A 22,468-nucleotide genomic window follows, 5' to 3' on the forward strand; every position below is an offset into this window, starting at 1 on the left:
CATTTTCTTTATGACTGTGTATACAAGCCTGTGTTTCTACCAACCACCCCCTTCCTCCCCCCACACATAAAACAAGACTACTCACTCAAACTTCAACCAACAACAACAAAACCTTAACACCAGTAAAATAATTAATAAACAAGGGTCAGGGATTGTCGCAGCTCAGTGGGCAGCCCTGAGCCATTATTCATTCCTGACTTTTCTTGATCGGGATCAGTGCAAGGGAGAGGAAGCTGCAGCAAGGAGCGGGGAAACCAATCTCTGCCTTGCGCCTATGTAGTGCATATATGGCTGCCAGATCTTACGAAAGGTACTGTATTTGTTTCTCAGGTTACAAGTTACTTTCTCCAGGGGAACGTAGCTCTGCATTTCCTTTTTCTTTCGTTCGATACTAAGATTAGAGTTGGACTTCCAAGTCACCACAATGTACTTCCTGGCCACTACCAATGCAATTAACGCAAATTGGATTTGAAACATGGACAGCTTCATGGTAAGCCTTATGTCCATTATGCTTCCCAACAGGAACAACTCTGGGTCCTGTGGGAATCGCTTGCCTATAATCTTCTCCAGGATTTGGCCTAGATCTACCCAAAAGGACCTCAAATTGGTATTTGACCAGGTTGCGTGCATGAACGTCCCAGTCGCAATGCCTCATCTGAAGCATTGGTCAGAGATTTCCAGTTTTGACCTTTTTATTTTCTGTGGCGTTAGATACAGCTGGTGCAAAAAGTTATACTGCACCAACTTGTACCTTGCATTGATGACCGTGGTCATACTTTCCCGGCACAAGTCGGACCAGCATCTCTCATCAATTGCAATGCCCAAGTCAGACTCCCATCTTTCTCTCAACCTATGAAGGCCCAGTTTTGGTCCCTCCGACTGGAGCAGGCAATACATTGCTGAAAAACATTTCTTACCACTCACCCTTCAAATCAAGCCCTCTATGTTACTGCATTGAGGTAGGGCCATACTTGGACATAATAGAAAAGATAGCAGTGGAATGTCTGATTTGGCGAAGCATATTTATTTTTTAGCTACTCAAATGACATTAATTGCCCCTGCTCGTAACAGTTCTCGATGTACCTGATGCCATTACAGCACCAGATATCCATGATCTAGTTATCTACCATTAATAGGATCAGGGGCGTTTTTGGTGACAGCTCCACTTTAGTGTTCAGATACTGGTTAGTTTTGGTCCCAATACTAATCACTTGTTTTAGTATGGGGCTGCTCTTCTTCCCTAACAGCAATTTGGCTTCCCATTTGTAAATTAAATCCTCTGCTATCTTCTCGCCCACCAAGTGCAGATCAATTTGTGCCCAGGATGGTACACCTCCTCCCTGAAAGAGGGAGGCAATGTATCTCGAATGAGTTGCCCAATATTTTTTTGAAGTCTGACATTCAAAAGACAGGCAGTTTGAGCAAAACCACTGTGACGTCCACGTTGGGTCCAAAATCCGTTTGGGCCCGTCAGCGTCACAAATGTAGCAACTGTGTCACCATGCGAAAAATGAAGAACGAGAAAATGATCAAACATAGTCAAGGGGAAGTTCAGTAAAAGTCATTTACTCAAAAGTCACCTCCAGCTTTTTGAAACCCTGTGCATTCCAAATGACGCCAACGTATTGTGACATCTTGATGTCATTTGAAACCTCCCAGCTGGTTCGATTAAGCCTCTGGTGAGTCGCTACAGAGGCGTGTTTTCTATAAACAAAATCTGCTGGAGAAACTTAGCAAGTTGAATATCATTAGTTAAAGACAAAGCATTCTTTGCTTTCACCTAATGCTGTTAGAATCACCAAGTCCCTCCAGTTTGCTTCAGATTCCAGCATCTGAAGTCCCTTACACATCTACATCTTCTGGATAAGCTTTCTTTGGATGAAGACATGGGTGCTATTGGGCTAGTGTGCTGTAATATCATATTGGATTCTTGCTCTTACCTTTCCTAGTATTCTCAGTCACATCGACACCAAATTGAATGATGTCCCCTGACAGGAGTTCACATGGTGGGCTTTCCTCTGATCCTCGACTTAATCGCTGACTGTTAATAAACGTACCATTACTACTTTTAGTGTCCTGTAAATAGAACTGAATAAAAAAACAAAATGAGTAATTTTAGTGAATCCTATTATGCTAATCGCAAAATATTTCATTCATCTTCAGAATTAAATAGATTTGTGATCTTTCAAAAAAAAACCAAAACCATAAATGCATTATTTTCGAATTAGACAATTCAGTGGCAACGCTTTATTATGCATTAAAATTATTTTTCATTTGTTTCAAGAATTACTGTATGTACCTGGCTGATTTTCTCTGTGTTAATCAATTAATTCCAAAGATTGAAAGGCTACAATTCAATATTCACTTTAAAGGTCATTAATCAGATTTGCTCTCACCATGATTGCTGATACAAAAAAAATTATGATCAGTCAAGTGAGTAAGATCATGTTATTATGAAAACTCATCCATTATATCATTCTTACGGGCTCAAAACTTCATTTTGAACAAAAAAAACACCAACTGATAATATTAAACAAAAACAAATTTTGCAACTCAATGAGCTTTCCTGCTTTTCTAAATCAATTGGCTCCAGTAAAACTGTAATATTCCTGCTCCTGCTGAATACTACAATTTTAGAAATAGCTCTATTTCTCTGAATAGAACTGTATGATGCATTTATTGCTTTGGTGTTAACTCAAACAAATATACCATTTTTTGCTTACTCCAATATTTCTTAGAGGGGTTATGGCTCATGGTTAAAAAAATGTTAAGAAATCAGGAATTCAAGTCCGAGAGCTGAGGAAGAGTTCCTGCTGGTTGTGGCCAAAATGGTGCCAAGCAATAACAAAGGTTTCACAAATGTTCCTCACAAGTTGTCACTGAAACAAATCAAGCTTGGTCAATCTATGATGGAGTAAACGAGTTCTTCAAGGCAGCTCTGAAAATTAAAGTTTTATTTCAGTGCCATGGCAACAATTGACACGTTAAATTTGTTTCAAATTTCAATGTAATTTGCATTCACCAAAGGAAGCAAAAAAATACTTCCATACAACTTTTATAAAGTCATTTTCAATTATTTTAAATCTGGTTTGTTCACAGATGTAGACCAGCATGAAATTTTGTGATTTCAGTCATATTTAACCATTATGTCTACAACACACATTAGCTGACTAGAAAAAAAAAGTAATGATTGTATCAGCTGAGACGATTCCTTCATATGGCCTGCCCATAACAGCTAGTGCCATAAATTGTCTGCATGTCAAAGTTGTTATAGAATAACATTTGACTGCAGTAATGAGAAGGTAAAGGAAAGGGATGATGTTGGACATGATGTCACATTCTTAAAAAAAATTGGTTATTCCATGCAATGCCATTGGAGGCACACATTTTCCAATAGAATTTCTTGACTCAAGCAGCTGACCCAAAGAGATCGTGTCTGGGAACTGCTTTGAGATGAGTGATTTAGAGGGGGGGGGGGTTGGACTTTGAATTACCTGGCCATTCTTTTACAGTAAGCCAGTCACCTCTGCAATAATTATGAATCTTACCTCCAAATAATCCTCCCAGGTATAATTCTTCCAGGAAACTTAAACACATGCTACAATTCACTGACAAAACACTGCTGATTCAATACAAATAACTTTGGCACAAGTCCCTCCAAGCAACACAAGATTCTACTGAGCATTCAAATGTAGTAGGTTGTATGGGAGGGAATGCATAATTAAAGAGGCAGATAAACAGAGGTTTGGGACACACTTTCAGTCCACAAGAATACTTCCTACAAGTTGGCATCCTCAATGTAGACCAAATGAAATGCATGTTGTGAAAGAAAGTATAATAATTTGAAAGATCTTTCAGTAAACAGATGTTTTAATCTAGAAGAAGCTTTTGGCTTATTTCAATCACTGTGTATTTTGGAGCTTATGGACAGCAAATGGCAGAGTCTGCAGAGGTTAAGAGAATGGCCAACAAGTGGCACTGGAACACAAGAACATGAGATTGTGTACTCTGGTGGGCAGAATATTAAAGCAGAATAGCTTTTTTTGAAAAATTAAAGCAATATTCAAGCAAATAATCACTGTATGCTGTTTTCACAAGAGCACACAGGAGAGCAAGCAGTATGTTAGCCTTCATTGCAAGGACTTGGGAGTGCAAAGATAAGTCTTGCTGAGTTTGTTCAAGGCTTTGGTGAAAACATATTTGCACAAGCTTAGGCTGTAACCATAGAAACAAAAGAAAATGCTACTTCAGGAATCAAAGCATTTAAAGTGGTGTATATTATCTGTATTAAACTTGCCCCCATTTTATTTTAAAACTACAAAAGTAGTTAACAATCTTTTTGCATTTTCTTTTCCAAAAAAATACTCTTTGGATAGAAAAAGCAGCATCAACTTTCAGAAATAACATATTGAAGAAAGATGTCATGATAGGAGGAGTATCCTGTCAAGTTGTGTGCGCATCTTGGCTGAAAAATATCAAGCTACAGCAGCGTCTTCAATCATTACTAATTTGTGACAAGGTACAGGTCTCTTTGTCAATGTTTAGTGTTGAGACACTCCACCTGCCAGCCAAAATTTAAAAAAACATAACCTCTTCTTGTTCTTCAAATGACAAAGGTGAATCATGCATTACCTCACTAAATAATAAATATGATATAGGACAAATTCTAAAAACGTTGGAAAATTATTTAGCCACATTGAGTAACAAGGGGAACACAAAAATGCTTGAAGGTGATTCAAAGATATATTGCTGAATTCACAAGCAAAATTCTTTGATATAAAATATCACGTAAACCAGCTACTTTAAATATTTTAATGTTATGCAAAAGCTGCGCATTGTCAAACTGGCCATCAAGGATGGAAATGGGATTTGCATCTCAAGGGCAATCTGAGATCAGGAATAAATAATGCACTCAAAGGTGACGAAGCAGCTCTAAAAACAATCAACAAGTGAAAAATCAAACAAAATCAGTGCCAGAATGCAATAACAATACCAATTCTCTGAATTCCATGAAGTTCTTGCACAAGAAGGCTTAACCAAGAGCTCTTCCCATTAGCACAATCCAGAAAATGGACTAGACATTTTTCTTGGAATTAATATCCATTGTCATCATAAAATTATAAAGCACACCTTGTTCTGAAGAGCTCAAATGATGTTAATTTCCTATCCCAATATCGGAAATCATAATAACAATGTCAAACTTGCTTTTGCATTTAATTCAATCTATGAACCTGTCACTTAAAATTTCACAGCACCAGGTGATAATGATTTGGCAATCAAGGAATTAAACTTCCTCTGGTAAATTATAGAATTTGCTTTGACAGTACGACAAAATATAACCAGCAGTTCAACAATTAATTTCAAGTCAAAATGGTTGCCATATAAATCAAATACCCCAGCTCATCCATAATTCTCAATTTAAATATTAATGGCCTTAAACTAGGTTACACTACTTGCTTGTTTCCAAAAATTGACAATCAAAATTCTACTTTCAAATCATACATTTTAAAAGGTCTCTTATTTTATTCATTGCTATTAAATTAAATAAAGTTCATTAATATTTAGAAGTGGTCTCAAGAGGAAAGTGAAGTCATATCCAAGCGATGTCAGAGGTTGATAAAGAGGGAAGAGGGTAAAGGTGCAAAGGCATTGCTATTAAATTAAATAAAGTTCATTAATATTTAGAAGTGGTCTCAAGAGGAAAGTGAAGTCATATCCAAGAGATGTCAGAGGTTGATAAAGAGGGAAGAGGGTAAAGGTGCAAAGGCATTGCTATTAAATTAAATAAAGTTCATTACAAGTCAGATTTGCAGCACAATTTTGTTTAAGCTGCACAGAGTCAATCTTCAGAAAGTTAAAAAAAAATTTGGAATTTACTTAATCTTTGTTATTAACTAGCAGGATTCACATTGACCGGGAAATAAAACACTCTGTGGTTGACTGCATGGTTGAAACAAAATACCCAGAAAACTTTTTATCCTTGGGACTTTATCTGTTGGCTCCAAAAGATGTCATCTGAAATGCTGAGTTGTAGGCTCGGAACATCTTTAGGAAATGTTTGGACTCTGCAGTGGTGGTGAGCAGCAGGATTTTCAATGCTAAGTTTTCCATTGGAACAACATATTAATGGCATGCCTCTATCATGGAGCCAATTACAACTGCATTAATGGAAGAATACTCAATGTCAACTGAGTAAATGAATGCAGCATTTAACAGGTTGGCTGTAGTAAATGGTGCTGCCCTTCGACTGGTGGCTTTTGGTCATATTGCTTGTTCTTCCTCAGCAGACTCTTATTGTCTGCTCATGGAATGCCTGGCGGCATCAGCACTGCTCCTTGCACGCCTGGAAACATTGACAGTGAGGGGTGAGACTGATGTTTCTCTGCTGTCTCTCGCTTTACCCTTTGTCTAACTCTACGGGCTGGTGAAGAGCTTCTGCCAATGTTGCTTCGCTTTTTTGGGCCCAGATTGAATTGGATTTGCCCACTTGTTTTTATTCTGAATGTACATTGATGCACAGCACTGTGACTAATTGAGATTTCCCTGGTGCAAGATCAAATTTATTTTTGTTGGAATTTTTGAACTTCATATGACCATAAAAGGTAAAATTCAATGTGGTCATGACATTCAGCATCAAATGTTACCCCAACTGAGCCTTGGACCTTTCTTGAATGCTTTATATTGATTTGCATGGAGAACAGACAAACAAACTGACATACATGAACAAATATATATTAGATATTACTTAATATTTAGAAGTGGTCTCAAGAGGAAAGCGAAGTAATATCCAAGGGAAGAGGGTAAAGGTGCAAAGGCATTGCTATTAAATTAAATAAAGTTCATTACAAGTCAGATTTGCAGCACAAATTTTTTTAAGCTTCACAGGGTCAATCTTCAGAAAGTAAAAAAAATTTGGAATTTACTTAATCTACGTGGAGCAACGTGGAGAAAGCATCAGGAAAGTGCTCAAAAACACAAGCCAGTGCTCAAGCAAGTGGTAAATTGTGAGAGTTGAGGTGGGGATAGGGAGGGCAGTTGAAGATAATTCAAGAATAGGAAGGAAATGCCTTTGAAGGGGTAGGCATTTGGGGGAATGAAGGAAAAACAATGGAACAAGAACGAACAAGCACATAAACTTAAATACATACAGAAAAGCAGTCAATGAAAACAAGTTCCTGGAAAGGTAACCTAAATATGCAGATTAAATCTTGTAAGCCAAAGTCAATCACTCCACGACTTTATGCATGTATATTCAGAGGGACATTGGGTGGGCACCAGATATAAGTTATGCAGACAGCAGCTGCTCAGAATCTTCTAAAAATACTAACTGTTTTTCATACAGAATTACAAGTTGAGTGAAAAAGTTACACAATTAAAAGCGATTTAAAATACAAAAAATTCATGAGAACAAGAGGACCTGATGTATGGAAGTGAATATTGAGACCCTTGGGAGCTTGTGGAGACTCAGTGTATTGGGGGGAGGGTAAAAGGTTAAAACATTGCTATGTGTTTGTGCTGTTCTCACACTGGTGATGACTGGAACAACCTTGGGGTGCCTGGGGGAGTCAAAGCAGATGGTACAGGAATGTGCGAAGACCTAGTTTCGTTGAGTTTGAAGAATTATAAACTGTCTTGTCCTAAAAACCTTGTATTACAATGTATGGTGCTGCAGGCTTTGGGGGGGAAGGGAGGAGTGCCGACATTACTATATGTAATGCTTTATTTTGAGATCACGTGTGTTTGTGACTGATATAACCTTTTTCTAACTTGCTTGAATGAATAAATATTTGATGCATCCCTTTTGTTGGATGGAGACCCTACGAGACTGCTTCTAGTTTGATAGCAGTAGAGGGCTCTTCCAGGCAGCTACCTAATAAAGAGCTAACAAAGAGATTTCTGTGTGCTGTACTTGATTGCATTGGGAACAGAAACCCACTACAACATTCGGCAAGCCAGCTCGGAGCCTAATCAAGACAGTGTAAGTGACCAACTGAGCCGCCATCCAAAGACTAGAGAACGGCCCCAATGGACACTTTCCCGATTCTCCTCTTGAGAGGTCAGTCCAGTTGATCGTCCTCTGATGGCACATTACTCTGTCGGGCTCCAGATGAACAGAAAGTGTTTCATTCCAAGCACACAGAATGTAGAGTTTGAGGATTTGCCCGGAGAAGGTCGGCTTGAGGATTCACTGACAGAAAACAAGGTGGGGCTTGAGGATTCGCGCAGGGGAAAATAAAAAAGTAAGAGTTTGAGGGTTTGCTCTGGGGAAAATAAAGGCTTGAGGATTTGCTCAGGGAAGGGATAAAAGTGTTGTCCTAGTTCTGACACCCTACCTTAGACTGGTTGTTAAAAGGGGAAATCTGCCATGCGAAGGTCAGGATCCTGAAGTGGGCACAGAGGAACAAAAGGATAACGGGCACAAATATGTGATAAATCGCGAGTAAACTCTCCTTTAGGTAGTGTCAGAAATGAGCAATGTGGGGACCCCAGGACAGCCAATGTGTTATTTGCATCTGAAGTATGGTAAAGATTAAGGTATAAATTTAAATTGGACAGCGAGTTGTGCCACTCAGTGGGGAAAAAAAGGGTAGGAATTGAGCAGGAGGTCAGAAAAGGGCTGGCCAGGTAAATTTATGGTGAGTATAGGATAGAGTTGAATAGGTTCTTTGGTGAAGGCAATGCACTCGGAGATGAAAAGAATTTAAGAACATTAAGTGTGACCCTAACAAGTGAAGTGTAGCCAGCATGAAGAATAACTTAGAATACTAGTACTACAGCCGAGGCAGAACTAATGTGGGGAAAAAAAAAGTGGCATCAAATAAATGGAAAAACAGAATTAGAGAGTGGAAAGAGGAGGTGGGAAGTGAAGTGGGAGGAAAAAAAAACCATACCAAAGATGGGAGAAAGTTGATGTAAAATTCTTTCTGAATACATTGAGACTTTTTTTACATAAGGCACATCTGTGGCTGACTACTAATTCGATGAGGTTGTGCTCATTGGGATATGTGGTTCCCTCTACACATCATGTACAGAAGCTACACCAATACCCTGATTGGCCAGATGAAAGGAGGTTCAGTACAAAAAGAGGTATCTCTAAGATGGAGCAGCCCTTTATAATTTTGTTGCCCTTTGACGGTATGAAAGGCATTAAAAAAGCTGGCTTGCCGACTCAGAAGAGGGGAGCTATTGGCTAAATAAATAAACAAATAAATAAATAAATAGATGGATATGAAAAAGTTAGAATTGAACAGCCAGGTCTGCTTCTTTTTCCTTTTATTGCCTCCTTTTTTCTTTCTTCTTTCACTGCTTTTCATGGGGTTATTATTTGAGGGGGAGGGGGTTGGTGGGCTTTAAGCGGGGGGTATATAATGGATTAGCTATAGTTAATTGACTATTACACTTTGTATTTTGACATAAATATATAAATATGGAAAACTTAAATAAAATATTAAAAAGCTCAATGGTATCTGAATCAGATTTTCAACACACCCATTAACTTGAGAGAAATAATTGAACCATGGGTTGTTACTAAGGATTACAATCTGTTCATTGTATGCTCAATGCACCAACTGAAGTAGTCCCTGAAGAAACTGCACTAGGCAAAAATATTTTCAATCAAATACTAGTCCAAAATTTGTCAAGAATTTGAGTGTGGTTTATAATGCTGTTAATAATTCACTTTAGAAGACCAAAATAAATTTACTACACTTTTTCCAAACAATTCTTTTTGGGTATAGATGAAATATACGACTATCACAATAATCTGTGGCTCATCCAATAGAATCCGCACACAATCCTTGCTTCGTTCATTCGATCAATTCCTTATTATGCTTTAAGTATACTGAAAAAGTTGTTCAAAGTCTGTTGGCAGAAGGAAGAGCATCTAGGTTCACATTTCCGATTTATGGTTAGAGTACACACATGACATCACATACAACCCTGAGATTCTTTTTCCTCCAGGCGAGGAAGAATTACCACTTAATGGTAGTGCAAAAAATTAACTGTATTCTACACATGTAAATAAATAAAGAAATGTAAACAAACAGTGTAATACAGACAGAATTTAAAAATCTCAATAATGTGCAAAAGCAAGAGTCCTTAAATGAGCCTCTGATTGAGTTTGTTGTTGAGGAGACTGATGGTGGAGAGGCGGCAGCAGTTCCTAGACCTGGTGGTGCGAGTCTTGTGGCACCTAGACCTCTTACCTGATGGTAGCAGTGAGAACAGATAGTATGCTGGGTGATGTGGATCCTTGATGATTCCTGAGCTCTCTGACGACAGTGTTTCCTGTGAATGTTCTCAATGATTGGGAAGATTTTGCATGAGATGTCCTGGCCTCTGTCGACTATCTTTTGGAGGGCTTTATGCTCAGTGGTATTGGTGTCCCCATACCAGACTGATGCAGCCAGTCAGCACACTTTCCACCATAAATCCGAAGAAATTTGCCACGCTTTCCAAAGCCATGCCAAAGCTTCGCATAACAAAAATCACATGAATCACTTTCGAAAAACACTCCATGAACACAGTTCTCTCACTTGCAGAGATATATTTGTGCTCGAGAAAGTTTTGACAACTTCAAAGTGTGCCTTAATTCAGAAGTCACAACATTCAATGTAGCAGTGAACCAGAATGTAATAATTAACTGATGTTTTGTTTCTGAATTCACATTAGATTTGGCTTTGTATTCAATTTTAAATGGATACTAGAACACTTACAAGTATGGTCAAAAGTTACAATACAAATTATACAAAGCAATTTTCTTGTCAGCATGTGTTTCCTTGGAATGTTCCTTTTAACTAGTGTGGGAAAGAAACATATACATTTCTCAAAGTAAAATCAATAATGTTAACAGCATGATTAGATAGATGGCCCCAATATTTAGATCATGTCTGAAAGTTTACAGACACTACTGCAGAAGCAGGCGAATCTGGGATTGGATGGTAGATGCCAAACTTGGAATGGCCAAGAAAATTTCAGACCCCTTTTAGGATCTGGAACACATTGCCAAGAGATACATTAAGGAAGATTTAATCGTGACATTCAAAACATTTGGTGAAGTATTTTGAAAGGAAAAATAAACTTGCAAGTCAGGAAAGAAGGACGAGGTGGACTACATGAAGCCAGAATGTACTGGATGGTTTTGTTCTGTACTGCGAGTGTGATTGTGAACGACAGCAAACAATTAAGCATGTGGTATACTTGAGAGTCAAAGCAAAAAAAAATATTTTGCATAAATGTTATGGGGCATTGGTGATACCACGTTCACAAGAACATGTATAATTTTGGTCTCAATTTCCAGTTATCTCCTGACCATAAAGTGACAAATGGACATTGACAAGATAATTCTTGGAAAGAGTGGATTAACTGTAAAAGGGGGAATTGGAGAAATTTTGACATTATTCTTCAGTTTTGAAGAATGAGACACTTTCAATTGACAGAAACAAAATTCTGCAATGAACATGCAAGACTAATTGCCACAGGGCAGTTTTTGTTAGTGGATGGGGGTGGGGGGTGAGGTGAGAGGAGATAGAGAGGACATGGCCAAGGTGTTTCCAGTAGTGGGCGTCTTGGATCAGAGGACACAAAGGATGTCTGTTTGGACAGACACAAGGAGAAACTTCTTCAGCCAGAGAGAGGGTGGTGAATCTGTGAAATAGGTTGCCATAGATGGGGGTGGAGGCCAAATCATTGGAAATAATTAAAACAAAGGTTGATAGGTTCTTGATTAGTAAGGGTTTCAAAGGTTATTGGTGAAAGAGGATGAGGTTGAAAGGAAAAATACATCAGCCATGATTTGAATGGCAGAGCAGATTTGATATGCCAAATATCCTAATTCCACTCCAAAGATTTACAGAGTATCCAAAACTAAGCTGGGAGGAAGATTAGTGAATTTTTGAACAGTCTCTAGAAATACAGTGTTTCTCACACATATTTACTGGTAATCCATGCTTGATCACTAGGCAGTCAAGTTTTCTGGCCATTATTCACTGTTTGCGGAAGAGCAACATTCAGTCGATTACTTGAAACTGACACATTAGAAATCTCCAAATCCTTCCACTCAGAACTTCCCATCTGTTATATGTGGAGGAAACTTGGCCTCCTTGCCTGTCTGGAATGTGGGTATTGTCGGTGTCCACGTGCCCTCCCTGCCTGAAACACATTTGGAAGTCGTATCTCCTGTCAATCAAGGTTGGACTCCAGCCACCCATGATTGAACACTTTGCTGTTGACTAATTTAAATCACTTAGGGACATTATTGGCTAGAGCACAGATTAGCACTTCATACACCAATGCACAGCACATTCTCTGTCTCTGCCTCATGGTCCAAGACCCGGCCATCACTCCACACTAGGTCACTGCTGTGGACATCACTGGCAGACAGCCATAGCCCCATTGGTACAGGGAACCAGGTGTATGTAAGAGTCCCTGTTTGCAGTGTGTGTACTCAACTGTGTGGGCATGTCAAGTATAGGTTCACTATTGTTGGAGGTGAATGTCTATATCGTTGTTTAAGTGAAATAGTCATCTTGAGTACCGTTCTCCCGGTTTGTCTCCCATGTGTTAATTAAAGTTACGTCCAGTTGTAACACTTGTGCCCAGACTCGTCTCTCTGTGAACCCACCGAACCTAACATTCTTCCCAACACGAGCAGGATTCAAAGTATTTCAGCTAGACACACATGCAGTCTTAACCCTGTGGGAGAGGAAGATCATACTAATAATTTGGGAGATCATATTAAAGAGTGCATGTGTGGGGGTCCTGTTGGGTGCATTTGTGTTTGTGTACCTACTCACCAACGGGGACAGTTGGAGGTGACCCACAGATAAGGAAGGGACCCCGGGGTCAGATTATAAAATCCCCAGGTGGAATGATGACCATCAGGGTTCAGCCATTTGGTAGCATGCCATTCGATTGAATCAACAGGTTGGAACCCCACGGAGAGAAGATATGGCACCACGTGGTCTCCCACCTGGAGTTACTGGGGTTTCCCCGAGGCCGGGGCAGTTGTGGAGGAACCCTATGGTTACTGATATCCCTACTTAGGTGCCAGTTGGATATCACATCCAAGTTATGTAATCAGGCGCTCAAAAAAGTAGAGAGATAGAATCCCTGCAGCATCACTGCTGTGCCCTGCAAGAGGCAGAGCAGATTGCCCAAGGACAAGTGGCCAACCTAGAAATTAAAGTCATGGAGGCCACTTCCAAGCTAATTGAAACACAGCAGCTGCAAGCAACTCGCTGGTCTGGCTCACAGCTCGACTCAGGAAATGTCCAAGTCATTGCCCAGCAGGGGAGGGGATCAACATGTGGTTGGGGAATGGGTATGTGTGGATGGATGGTGATGACCATGAGGAAAACTGAGTCCCATAACAAACTTCCTGCTCTCTGCGTGCCTGAGCCTATATAAGCCCAACCAGTGACCACAGTCCCAGGTCTGCCACGAGGTCAAGTTGCCAACCCTCCAAAGCAAGGTAGCCAAAAATGGGGGGACATTAGGTGGGCACACATGAGGTCATGGTGAGATAATGGAACCCTGGGATTACTCTGCTAAGGAGCTAACTGGGGAGGAGATCAATACCACCAGTGGTCAGGCGAACACCTAATCATGTGCTGCTTCAGTTGGGAGATGAGGGGGGCCTACTTAGCATTGAGCCGCACCTCCTTGGTGCAGGAAATTGTGAGTGCAGATTGAAGTCCCTGTCTTGTAGAGTGTGCTAGTTATCAAATATTACTGTACATGCGTAATAAAGAAAGAGAGAGTGGGTAGTCACTGGTATCAGAGATTGCTATATCTGATGTGAATGTCTATATAGTTTTAGTCTAGAGTTGTTTTGTGTCTCCATCTGTACAATAAACATCATCCCTTGTTTGTTAACCTGTGGCCTCCCTCTTGGAGGATTCAGGATTTCCTAAACCCAGGAGTTGTGGGGGAGCCCTATTGTTGCTGATATCCCTGATGAGGCCCCAGTGGGATATCACTCAGAATTTAACAAAACAAGATGCTCGGAAAGACAAACAGATTGAGTCCCTGAAGCACCACTATGGCTCCCTGCAGGAGCCATCGGACACTACTTGGGCACCCATCGGCAGCCTTGAAGCCAAATATACTGAGGCTGGCTGCTGAATGGCCAAAGCTGCAGGCAGCCCGCCCATCCAGCTGGGAGGACGATCTCATTAAGGGCCATTGTTAAGAATGGAGGAGAGGGCAGTGTGTAGTCAGGGTGGAGGGTGAGTGGGAGGGTGGGGGAAAGAGAATGGTGGATGAATGATGAGGACCACAAGGAGGTTTCCCGCTAACCCGCTGGGAAATGTACTTTGCCCGGTCACCTGCTGGACCTGCTGGCATGGATCGTGCCTGCATCCATGATAACTCCACCTCCATCACATGGTGGCAGGAGCATTGCGAGGAGGGGGGGGGGGGGGGGTGTGGGGACTCTCATGTTTCTTTCAGCACACCATGAGGTAGACTCTCTTATTATTCACTCGACAACATTGCATTCTTCAACTCCCCAAACACCACCCCGCTAAACTCCTCTGACCTTCTCATTGGCTCACTGCCACATGGGTAATCCTGACACTCACTCTCCTCCTGTATCTGAGATTCATCACTTGTACACTGACGCTTAACCCACCCCTGCAATTAACATCGCCTACGTCATCAACAGCATCCGGCACTGCTCCTGACGGAGGTATGACCACGACAGTACCTCCCCCACCACCCCCCCCCCCCCCACCCAAGCCCCTGAGCCATGCAAGGAGCCAGCTGATTGGAACTGTCCCAGTACGTAACTGTCTGAAGGGCTGACACTTCAGCCCGACTTTGTACAATAGTGCAAGACAAGCGATGCACAGTCCAACCGGCAAGGGTTTAACTCGTTCTCTGATTCTGATGCAGAACATGGACTGTCAATATAACAGTTCAACCTGTCGATGGAAACTGTGTCAACTCTTCCCATTCCTGTCGATCACAAAAGTCTCATCATAAGACCTGAAAAGGACCATTGTATATGGGCTGAAGTGCTTTGCCAACAGCGTCATGCCGGAGGAACATGCGAGTACAACGTTGTAAATTATTCGGCACATACACTGCGGGTGACGCCTGCCGCGTAGGAGTAGGTTGGAGTAATCTCACGTTTTCCTGAAGATGATCAGCATGAGTAGCAGGACCGTAGAGCGTTGTGCTGGGACTTGGATTCACAAACTCACCTGCCAAGGTTAACGTGCCATATATTAGCTCTCCCACTGAGCATCCAAGATCTGCCTTAACAGCAGTACGCACTCCAAGGCGAACCGGGCAAACGTTTGCTCCATGTAATTGCATCACCACCTGCTGTTGATGCTGCCTTCGACGGTTGATGAAAATGCTCATCGAGGTCACTGACGTGCGAATGATAAGCAGTCGATGTACTGTATGTCCGGTGAAAACGAGTGGACTTTTACTCACAGTATGCGCAAGAGGCTAGTGGTCTGTGTAAATGGTGAAAGGTCGATCTTCCAATAAAAAGCTGAAATATTTCACTGCAAGGTAGATGGCCAAGAGTTCTTGACCAAACATTTGCCTGAGCTGGTGACAGCTTGGCTGAAAAACGCAAGACATTCCAATTGCCCACGGACTTGTTCTGCTTTCACTGCTCCCACAACACTGACATGCATCTGTGGTAAGAGAGAGCAAGGTGATGGGCTTTTGACATACAAGCCTCGCGGCCTTCACAAGCACAGACTTCACATCGTTGAAAGCACACACAAAGTTAATAGTTTTAAAAAAATACACAAACTTATTGGATCCTTTCAGCAGTTCATTAAGGGATAATGCTGTAATATTCAGCTGGAATCAGCGATTAAAAATTCATCGTGCCTAAAAAACATCGTAACAGGCCAAATGTAATGGATGTAGGAAATTTTAATCTCTTACACTTTCGAGTCATGAGGCAAAATACAACAATCAAAACTACATACATGATCAGTGGTGCCAAAAACACATTTACTGGGATTGATCACAATACCAAACTCATCAAGCCTCTGGAACAATGAGATAAGTTGGCATTTGTGCTCCTTTTCATCCACACTTGCAACCAGAATATCATCGATGTAAACAAATCAGGCATGAGGACTCATTGAAAAGAGGAATGGTCTCCTCAAACAAAACCAGAGCATGCTCTGTGTTATGACACTCAACCAGACAATGAAGAGGTGGCTCAGCGTGCTGCAAGTAATGGTGGACCAGTTAAACTGGTGTCCCACTGCACAAAAGGGAGGTGGGGGGGGGGGTCCCACTTTCACCACATTTTGACCACTTTAGACCGACAAAAAACAGACGCAATCAACCCACAGAACCCTGAGGTGCCTGGTAGGGTGTGGGTGCAGCAGCCACAAGGTCCACCCAAAAAGAGAAAAGTAATTGCACGTGGACCAGGAGACACATGATGGGTTGCATTCCTGGGAGAAACGCCATGGCCATGCCAACGCACTAATACACTCTCCAAAAGAGAGCGAAATACTTTCATGCACCTACCCTGCAGGCCAACTAGACATCAAGCTCAGCACTACAGAAGACAACATTGAGACACCTGCAGCACCATCACTCCTGACTGCTGTGCTCTTTGAAAATCTTCCACCTATCACCATCAGTTGATGGCAGCAGCAGGAGCAGTCTGTATAAACCCTTTTTCCAATACAACCTTTCTGTAATGCCAGTGTTCCTCCACTTCCCTCCCAACACCCCGCCAATAACACCACTCCCAATAACTCCCCATGGGGCGTGCTTCAGGAACCTTTTTAAAAATAAAACTTAAATCACACAATACACAAGGCAGGTAATATGTGGCACCTATTTCAGTAAGCCCTATATGTGGTCCACGCAAGCAGAAACAGCACCCTGGTGCCAGACAGTAACCCAGGAAATGGGGAGACTCACAGGGAGGTACCGGCAAACCCTCTATGTACACCTGCTGGGCCAAACCCTGCTTCCCCATGGGCTGGCATACCAGTGGATATCTAGTTTGTCTGCCTCACAATGACAGGGGAATGCCCGGATTGATGACCAATGTGTGGGAGGCGTTGGCCAAGGAAGGCTATGACACTTGAAGGATGGCATTGCATTGCCTGCTCTCAAATGGAGGTGGTATTGGTGCTGATGTTGGTGGCAAAGGTGCACATACATGGCAGACAAGTTGGAGAGACCACGTATGCGAGTCAATAACTCTCCTCTCACACTGGGGAGCAATTCACATAGCACTCTGCTCCATCGGGAACAAAACAACCCTGTTCAGTCAGAGGGAGAGCTTGTAGAGTGTTGTCATTTCTAGAAACATTACCTTCCCCTGCAATGTGTCATGTCCCTCATTTTAAGGGCACTTGTGTTACTATTGTATATTTTGATTTGCATGGTTTATGTACGTCATTTTATATGTATTTTAACCTATCAGCTGAAGATTTTTCTTTCTGTTATCCATTATACATAATGTTGTTGATCATGTTTATAGATTATTGGCAAGTGGTGTGACTTCCAAGGGGTGAAATGTAGTGTTGATTGTGGAAGGTCATGCGGGCTCTCCGTCTGAAACCTCTTTGGACATCACATCTCCAGCCAATCAAGGTTGGACTCTGCCCACCTATTAGTGATTATCTGGGTCAGACTTCCCACCTTACTGCACTTTAAAAGCCCACCACATATAGCTCCTTGGTCCTGACTATGAGCACTTCTCTATGCCGGGTCACAACTGTGAACATCGCTGGAGGAGTCATTGGTAAGGTGTGCACTACACTTAGAGGGGTTCAATAGCATTGTGTGGGAATCTGGAGTGTGTGTTGACGTCTCTGTCTTGTAAGAGTGTGCTAGTTACTGAATATTACAGCACATGTGTAATAAAGTGAGAGAGTAGGCGGCCACTGTAGATCACTGTATCTGATGTGAATGCCTATATAGTTTTAGTATTGAGTTGCTTTGTCTTCCCTGTTCCAATTTCCCCGTGTGTGCCATCAGCCCCTGATGGTGTACCTAGCAGGGTACAGAAAACCTATACCAACCAATTAGCCACAGTATTCACAGACATTTTCAACCTCTCATTGCTGCAGTCAGAGGTTCCCACCTGCTTCAAAAGGGCATCATCGATCATCCCGGTCACCAAGAAGAGTAGTGTGAGGTGCCTCAATGACTACTGCCCAGTTGCACAAACTTCTTCTGTGCTGAAATGCTTCGAGAGGCTGGTCATGGCCAGAATTAGCACATACCGAGGCAAAGATCTGGATTTGCTGCACTTTGCCCATCATTACAATTTCCCCACAGCAGACTCTCCACTCAGCTCTGGATCACTTCTAAAACGGAAGTCATACGTAAGCTGATTTTCATTGATGACAGCTTAGCCTTCAATACCATTATTCCCCCAGTGCTAGTCAAGAAGCTACAAACTCTAGGCCTCTGAACCCCACTCTGCAACCTGATGCTCGACTTTCTCATAGGAAAACCACTGTCAATACAATTTGGAAACAACGTCTCCTCCTCACAGATTATCAACACAGGTGCACCCAAGGATGTGTGCTTAGCCCACTGCTCTACTCATTAAACACCATGACTGTGGGGCCAGGCACAATTCCAGTGTCATCTGCACCACAGTTATTGGCAGAATCACAGACAGCATTGAGGAAGCGTACAGGAGGGAGATGGATCAGCTCGGTGAGTGATGTCACACTTACAACCTTACGCTCAACGTTAGCAAAGCCAAGATGATTGTGGACTTTAGAAGGAAGTCAGGGGAACACATCCCAGTCCTCATTGAGGGCTCAGTTGCGGAGAGGGTCAAGAATTTCAAATTTCTAGGTGTCAACATCTCCAAGGATCGGTTCTGGAGCCTCCATGATCATCCAATTGCAAAGAAGGCTCGCCAGCGGCTATACTTTATGAGGTGTCTGAGGAGATTCAATATGTCACCGAAAACTGTCAGAAACTTGTACAGGTGTACCGTGGAGAGCATTCTGGCTGGTTGCATAGCTGCCTGGTATTGAGGCACTAGCTCTCAGGACAAGAATAAATTCCAGAGGGTTGTTAACTTGGCCTGCAACATCACAGGCACCAGACTTCACTCCAATGAGGACAACTACATGAGGTCGTGTCTTTAAAAAAAGCAGCCTCCATCTTCAAAGACCTCCACCACCCAGGCCATGCTCTCTTCACTCTGCTACCATCGGGAGAAAAAAGGGTACAGGAGCCTAAAGACGAGCACTCGGCGGCACAAGGACGGCTTCTTCCCCGCTGCCATCAGATTCCTGAATATTCAATGAATGTCATAAGATAGTTATAATATGAATATTTGCTCTATGATATGCTGCCGCAAAACATCGAATGTCATGACAATAAATTCTGATGAAGATCATCCCTTGTTTGTTAGCCTGTGTGTCTGGACTCGCTTCTCTGTGAACCCAATGAACCGGACTTAAATCTCATGTAACATCAAGATCTAGCTGCTCTTGCACGGTGACGTTTATGTAAAATTGTAAAATCTCTGTTCATCTGAATCTGAAAGTCACAAAGATCGAGTCTGCAGAACCTCAGTGTAAAAATTTCCAAGGGTTTAAAATACAATACCCAACATGGCTGTCAATCTGATGACTACCTTTTGATTTACTGCATCAAGATGTGCATAGGCCATTGATATGAAAACTCAAAGTGCTGAGCTATCTGTACCCAGTGATGCAAAGGATCGGTCTGGACCATACCACACCACCTGTCCTTCACAAAACAATTCATATCACAAATCAATTAATCTGGCAGAGGTCTGTATGAAATACTTCAGACTAATGTGGAAACAGAAGGTGGTTATTCTGTTGGATGGTTTCTCAAGCAGGATGACTCATGACAAGAACTTCCCAATAAGCACCTGGTAGTGAGAAACACCCACTGTCTGCTCAGAAAAGTAGTTAAGTTTTGGCAATACCTTGCCATAGTGTTTGACAATTGGATTGGAAATTATTAAAAAACTGCATTATTTCTCGGAGATCCTTCTGCTGTGAAGCTCTGAAAAATAATGAGCAATATTCTTTGAACAGCAACAAACAAGGTATTGTTGTATAGGCTACTTCCAGAGACGCCCATGTGTTTTGCATCAATGTCCCTTGTTAATCACAACAGCCAATCTAGTCTAGGCACCTTCTAGCAGAATAGCCTCATTCTCTTTGTCTGCATTTTCTTAAACCCCTGTAATCGTCCTCTCCCAAGTGCCCAATATCCCCTCCTCCTGATTATTTTGCCACTTACTATAATTTTGCCCTTTAACCTATTAGCATGTCTGTAGGACTAAACAATCTGCTGGAGCAAGTCTAGCAGCATGGGTGGCAGAAAAAGAATGGTCATCATTTTAAGCCAAAACTATTTCTGAAAGGAAACCTGAGCACTTGAGACATGCAAACTCCACAGGCAGCACCCCATGATCAAACCAAGGACACTTAAGCTGTAATCAAACAGAGGAGCTGTAAGGCATAACCACAAACTGTTGCACACCATCCCACAACTAAAGAACAACAAGAAATTTGTTGGTCTTCCAATGTCTGGTGTTATCAATGAATGAGTGCAGCAAGCTTGCATGAATGTGTTAGGGATTTGTTGAAGTTAGGCACACAGGCACATACACTGCAAAGATTCTAGCTGTATATCTCAACCCATGGTCTGCAGATTTCTGTTGCATATTGGTTTACTATAGATGGAGATGGTGTTCAATATCCAAAAGAATACCTAAAAGGTGAGCTGTGGGTTGGGGGGGGGGGGGGGTGGTTGGGAAGAGAAGAAATCTTTCAGAGGAAAGATTTACAGTTTAGGGACTAAGTGGCTGAAGGCTGTATTAAAACTCCCTGAAATGATTGCTAAAGGGTTCTGTGTAAATGATAATTGATTTCATTCTTATGTTTTAAGTGATTGGAATCACACTTTTGATGAAAATATTGCTTTGAATGTTCAGTTACATTTTAAAATATTATAAAATGCATTTTGGAAAAAATATTTCATTCTCTATCAAATTAAGAAGTCTATGCTGGTAAACATTTACTGCCTATTCTTGCATCCTACAGCAAGTCTCCCTTTCTTGTTCTAAAAGAATTTAATAGAAAATTGAGCAATTTCTCAAGTTATTTAAAAAAGAATCTTCACTAAATTTCCATTTAGTAGGTGATTTTGTGCAGCAAGTAGAAACTGAGTTTATCGAACATACTTTTGTTATTTAAAAAAAGGAAACAATACAAGAAATTTAAGTGGGTCTGCAGCTGGAATTCTGGAGTGAAAATTTTGTTCATCAGTGTCTTAAAAACACAATGCTTAAAACTTGCAGAGCCAGGGATGATTTCAATAATCCTATTCAGCAAATTATCCTAAAATATTTTGTCTGACTAAAAATTAATTTTGGCAGCCAAATCTCAAATACAATGCTCTTCTATTAAAACAATACTTAGAAATTCCCACAAGCAAGATGAAGAATCCAATAATCTACGAACAGTATCCTGAAAGTAATTGTGCCAAGAACCAAATGATGTGGCCTGCCCAAATGAACCAGCAGAGCAATGCTACCAATGTCAAATGGAAAGGGATTCCTACACTGGGTCATTTATCCAGTCAGTGGATTTAGACTTTGTTGCAGATAAAATGTCAGTGACACCCTACAGTGGTCTGAAGAATTCAAGAACATAAGGATCACTGCAGTTGATCTTCTAATCTTTTTGCCACAACAACAATGACTGGGTTGTCACACTGGAGCTGGTTGGTGATTAGTTTCATTCCTGAGATCGGACCTTGCTGAAATTATTGGCAAAAGTAGAATCCTAGACGAGTAGCTGAGATCTTAATCAAGTGGACCATTTCAAGTCTAAGGAAGAAGAGAGACGTTGGCTCAACTACATAAACATCATCCCTGGCTCTGTATTGCAGCCATCAGATGACTTCCTGCTGAAAGGTCACCAAGAGGATGGTGGGGTATTTAGCAATGCATTACTGTTAAACAAGGTGGTAAACGACAGGCAGCTTTTCTATCAAACAAAGTGCAAAACATTTCATTAGATTGTTTGAAAAGATGAGAAAAAAAAGTCTTGAAATACAATTCATTTTTTTTAAAATATTGCTCTTTGATTTAATTTTTCTTCTAATTTTCAATCATGTATTTACTTACATTGATACAAATAAACATCAATAAGTCATCAGAATAATTACACTCCATTCTACAAAAGAAAAACCTCTATTAGAAAGTGAACAGCCATGTAATTCCTTTAAAAAAATGGCAAGTATAATTAACCTTGGAAATTTATTTGAATAGAAGTCACTATATCTTCAAATGCACTTAACTACATCCTTTCTGGAAGACACACTCCCATACTCATGTTTGTCCATGGTCTTGTGTACTATCCCACCAAGACCACCTGTAAATTGAAGGAACAACACCTAATTTTCTGTCTGGGCACACTCCAGCCAGATGGAATTACATCGACTTTTCTGA

The 22,468-nt window shown here is 41.3% G+C and overlaps 1 protein-coding gene across 10 annotated transcripts in view; it reads right to left on the minus strand.

Annotated features, from left to right (window-relative positions):
* slmapa (sarcolemma associated protein a) overlaps positions 1–22,468 on the minus strand; it is a 173,928-nt gene that overhangs the window by 129,359 nt on the left and 22,101 nt on the right. For all 10 annotated transcript variants that reach the window (XM_069939609.1, XM_069939605.1, XM_069939606.1 and 7 more), the window contains exon 2: positions 1,941–2,088. In XM_069939609.1, the coding sequence (XP_069795710.1) occupies positions 1,941–2,088 (148 nt within the window). The remainder of the gene's footprint in view (positions 1–1,940; positions 2,089–22,468) is intronic.

The sequence above is a fragment of the Narcine bancroftii genome, chromosome 5 (assembly GCF_036971445.1).
Source record: "Narcine bancroftii isolate sNarBan1 chromosome 5, sNarBan1.hap1, whole genome shotgun sequence".
NCBI classification, from domain to species: Eukaryota; Metazoa; Chordata; class Chondrichthyes; order Torpediniformes; family Narcinidae; genus Narcine; species Narcine bancroftii.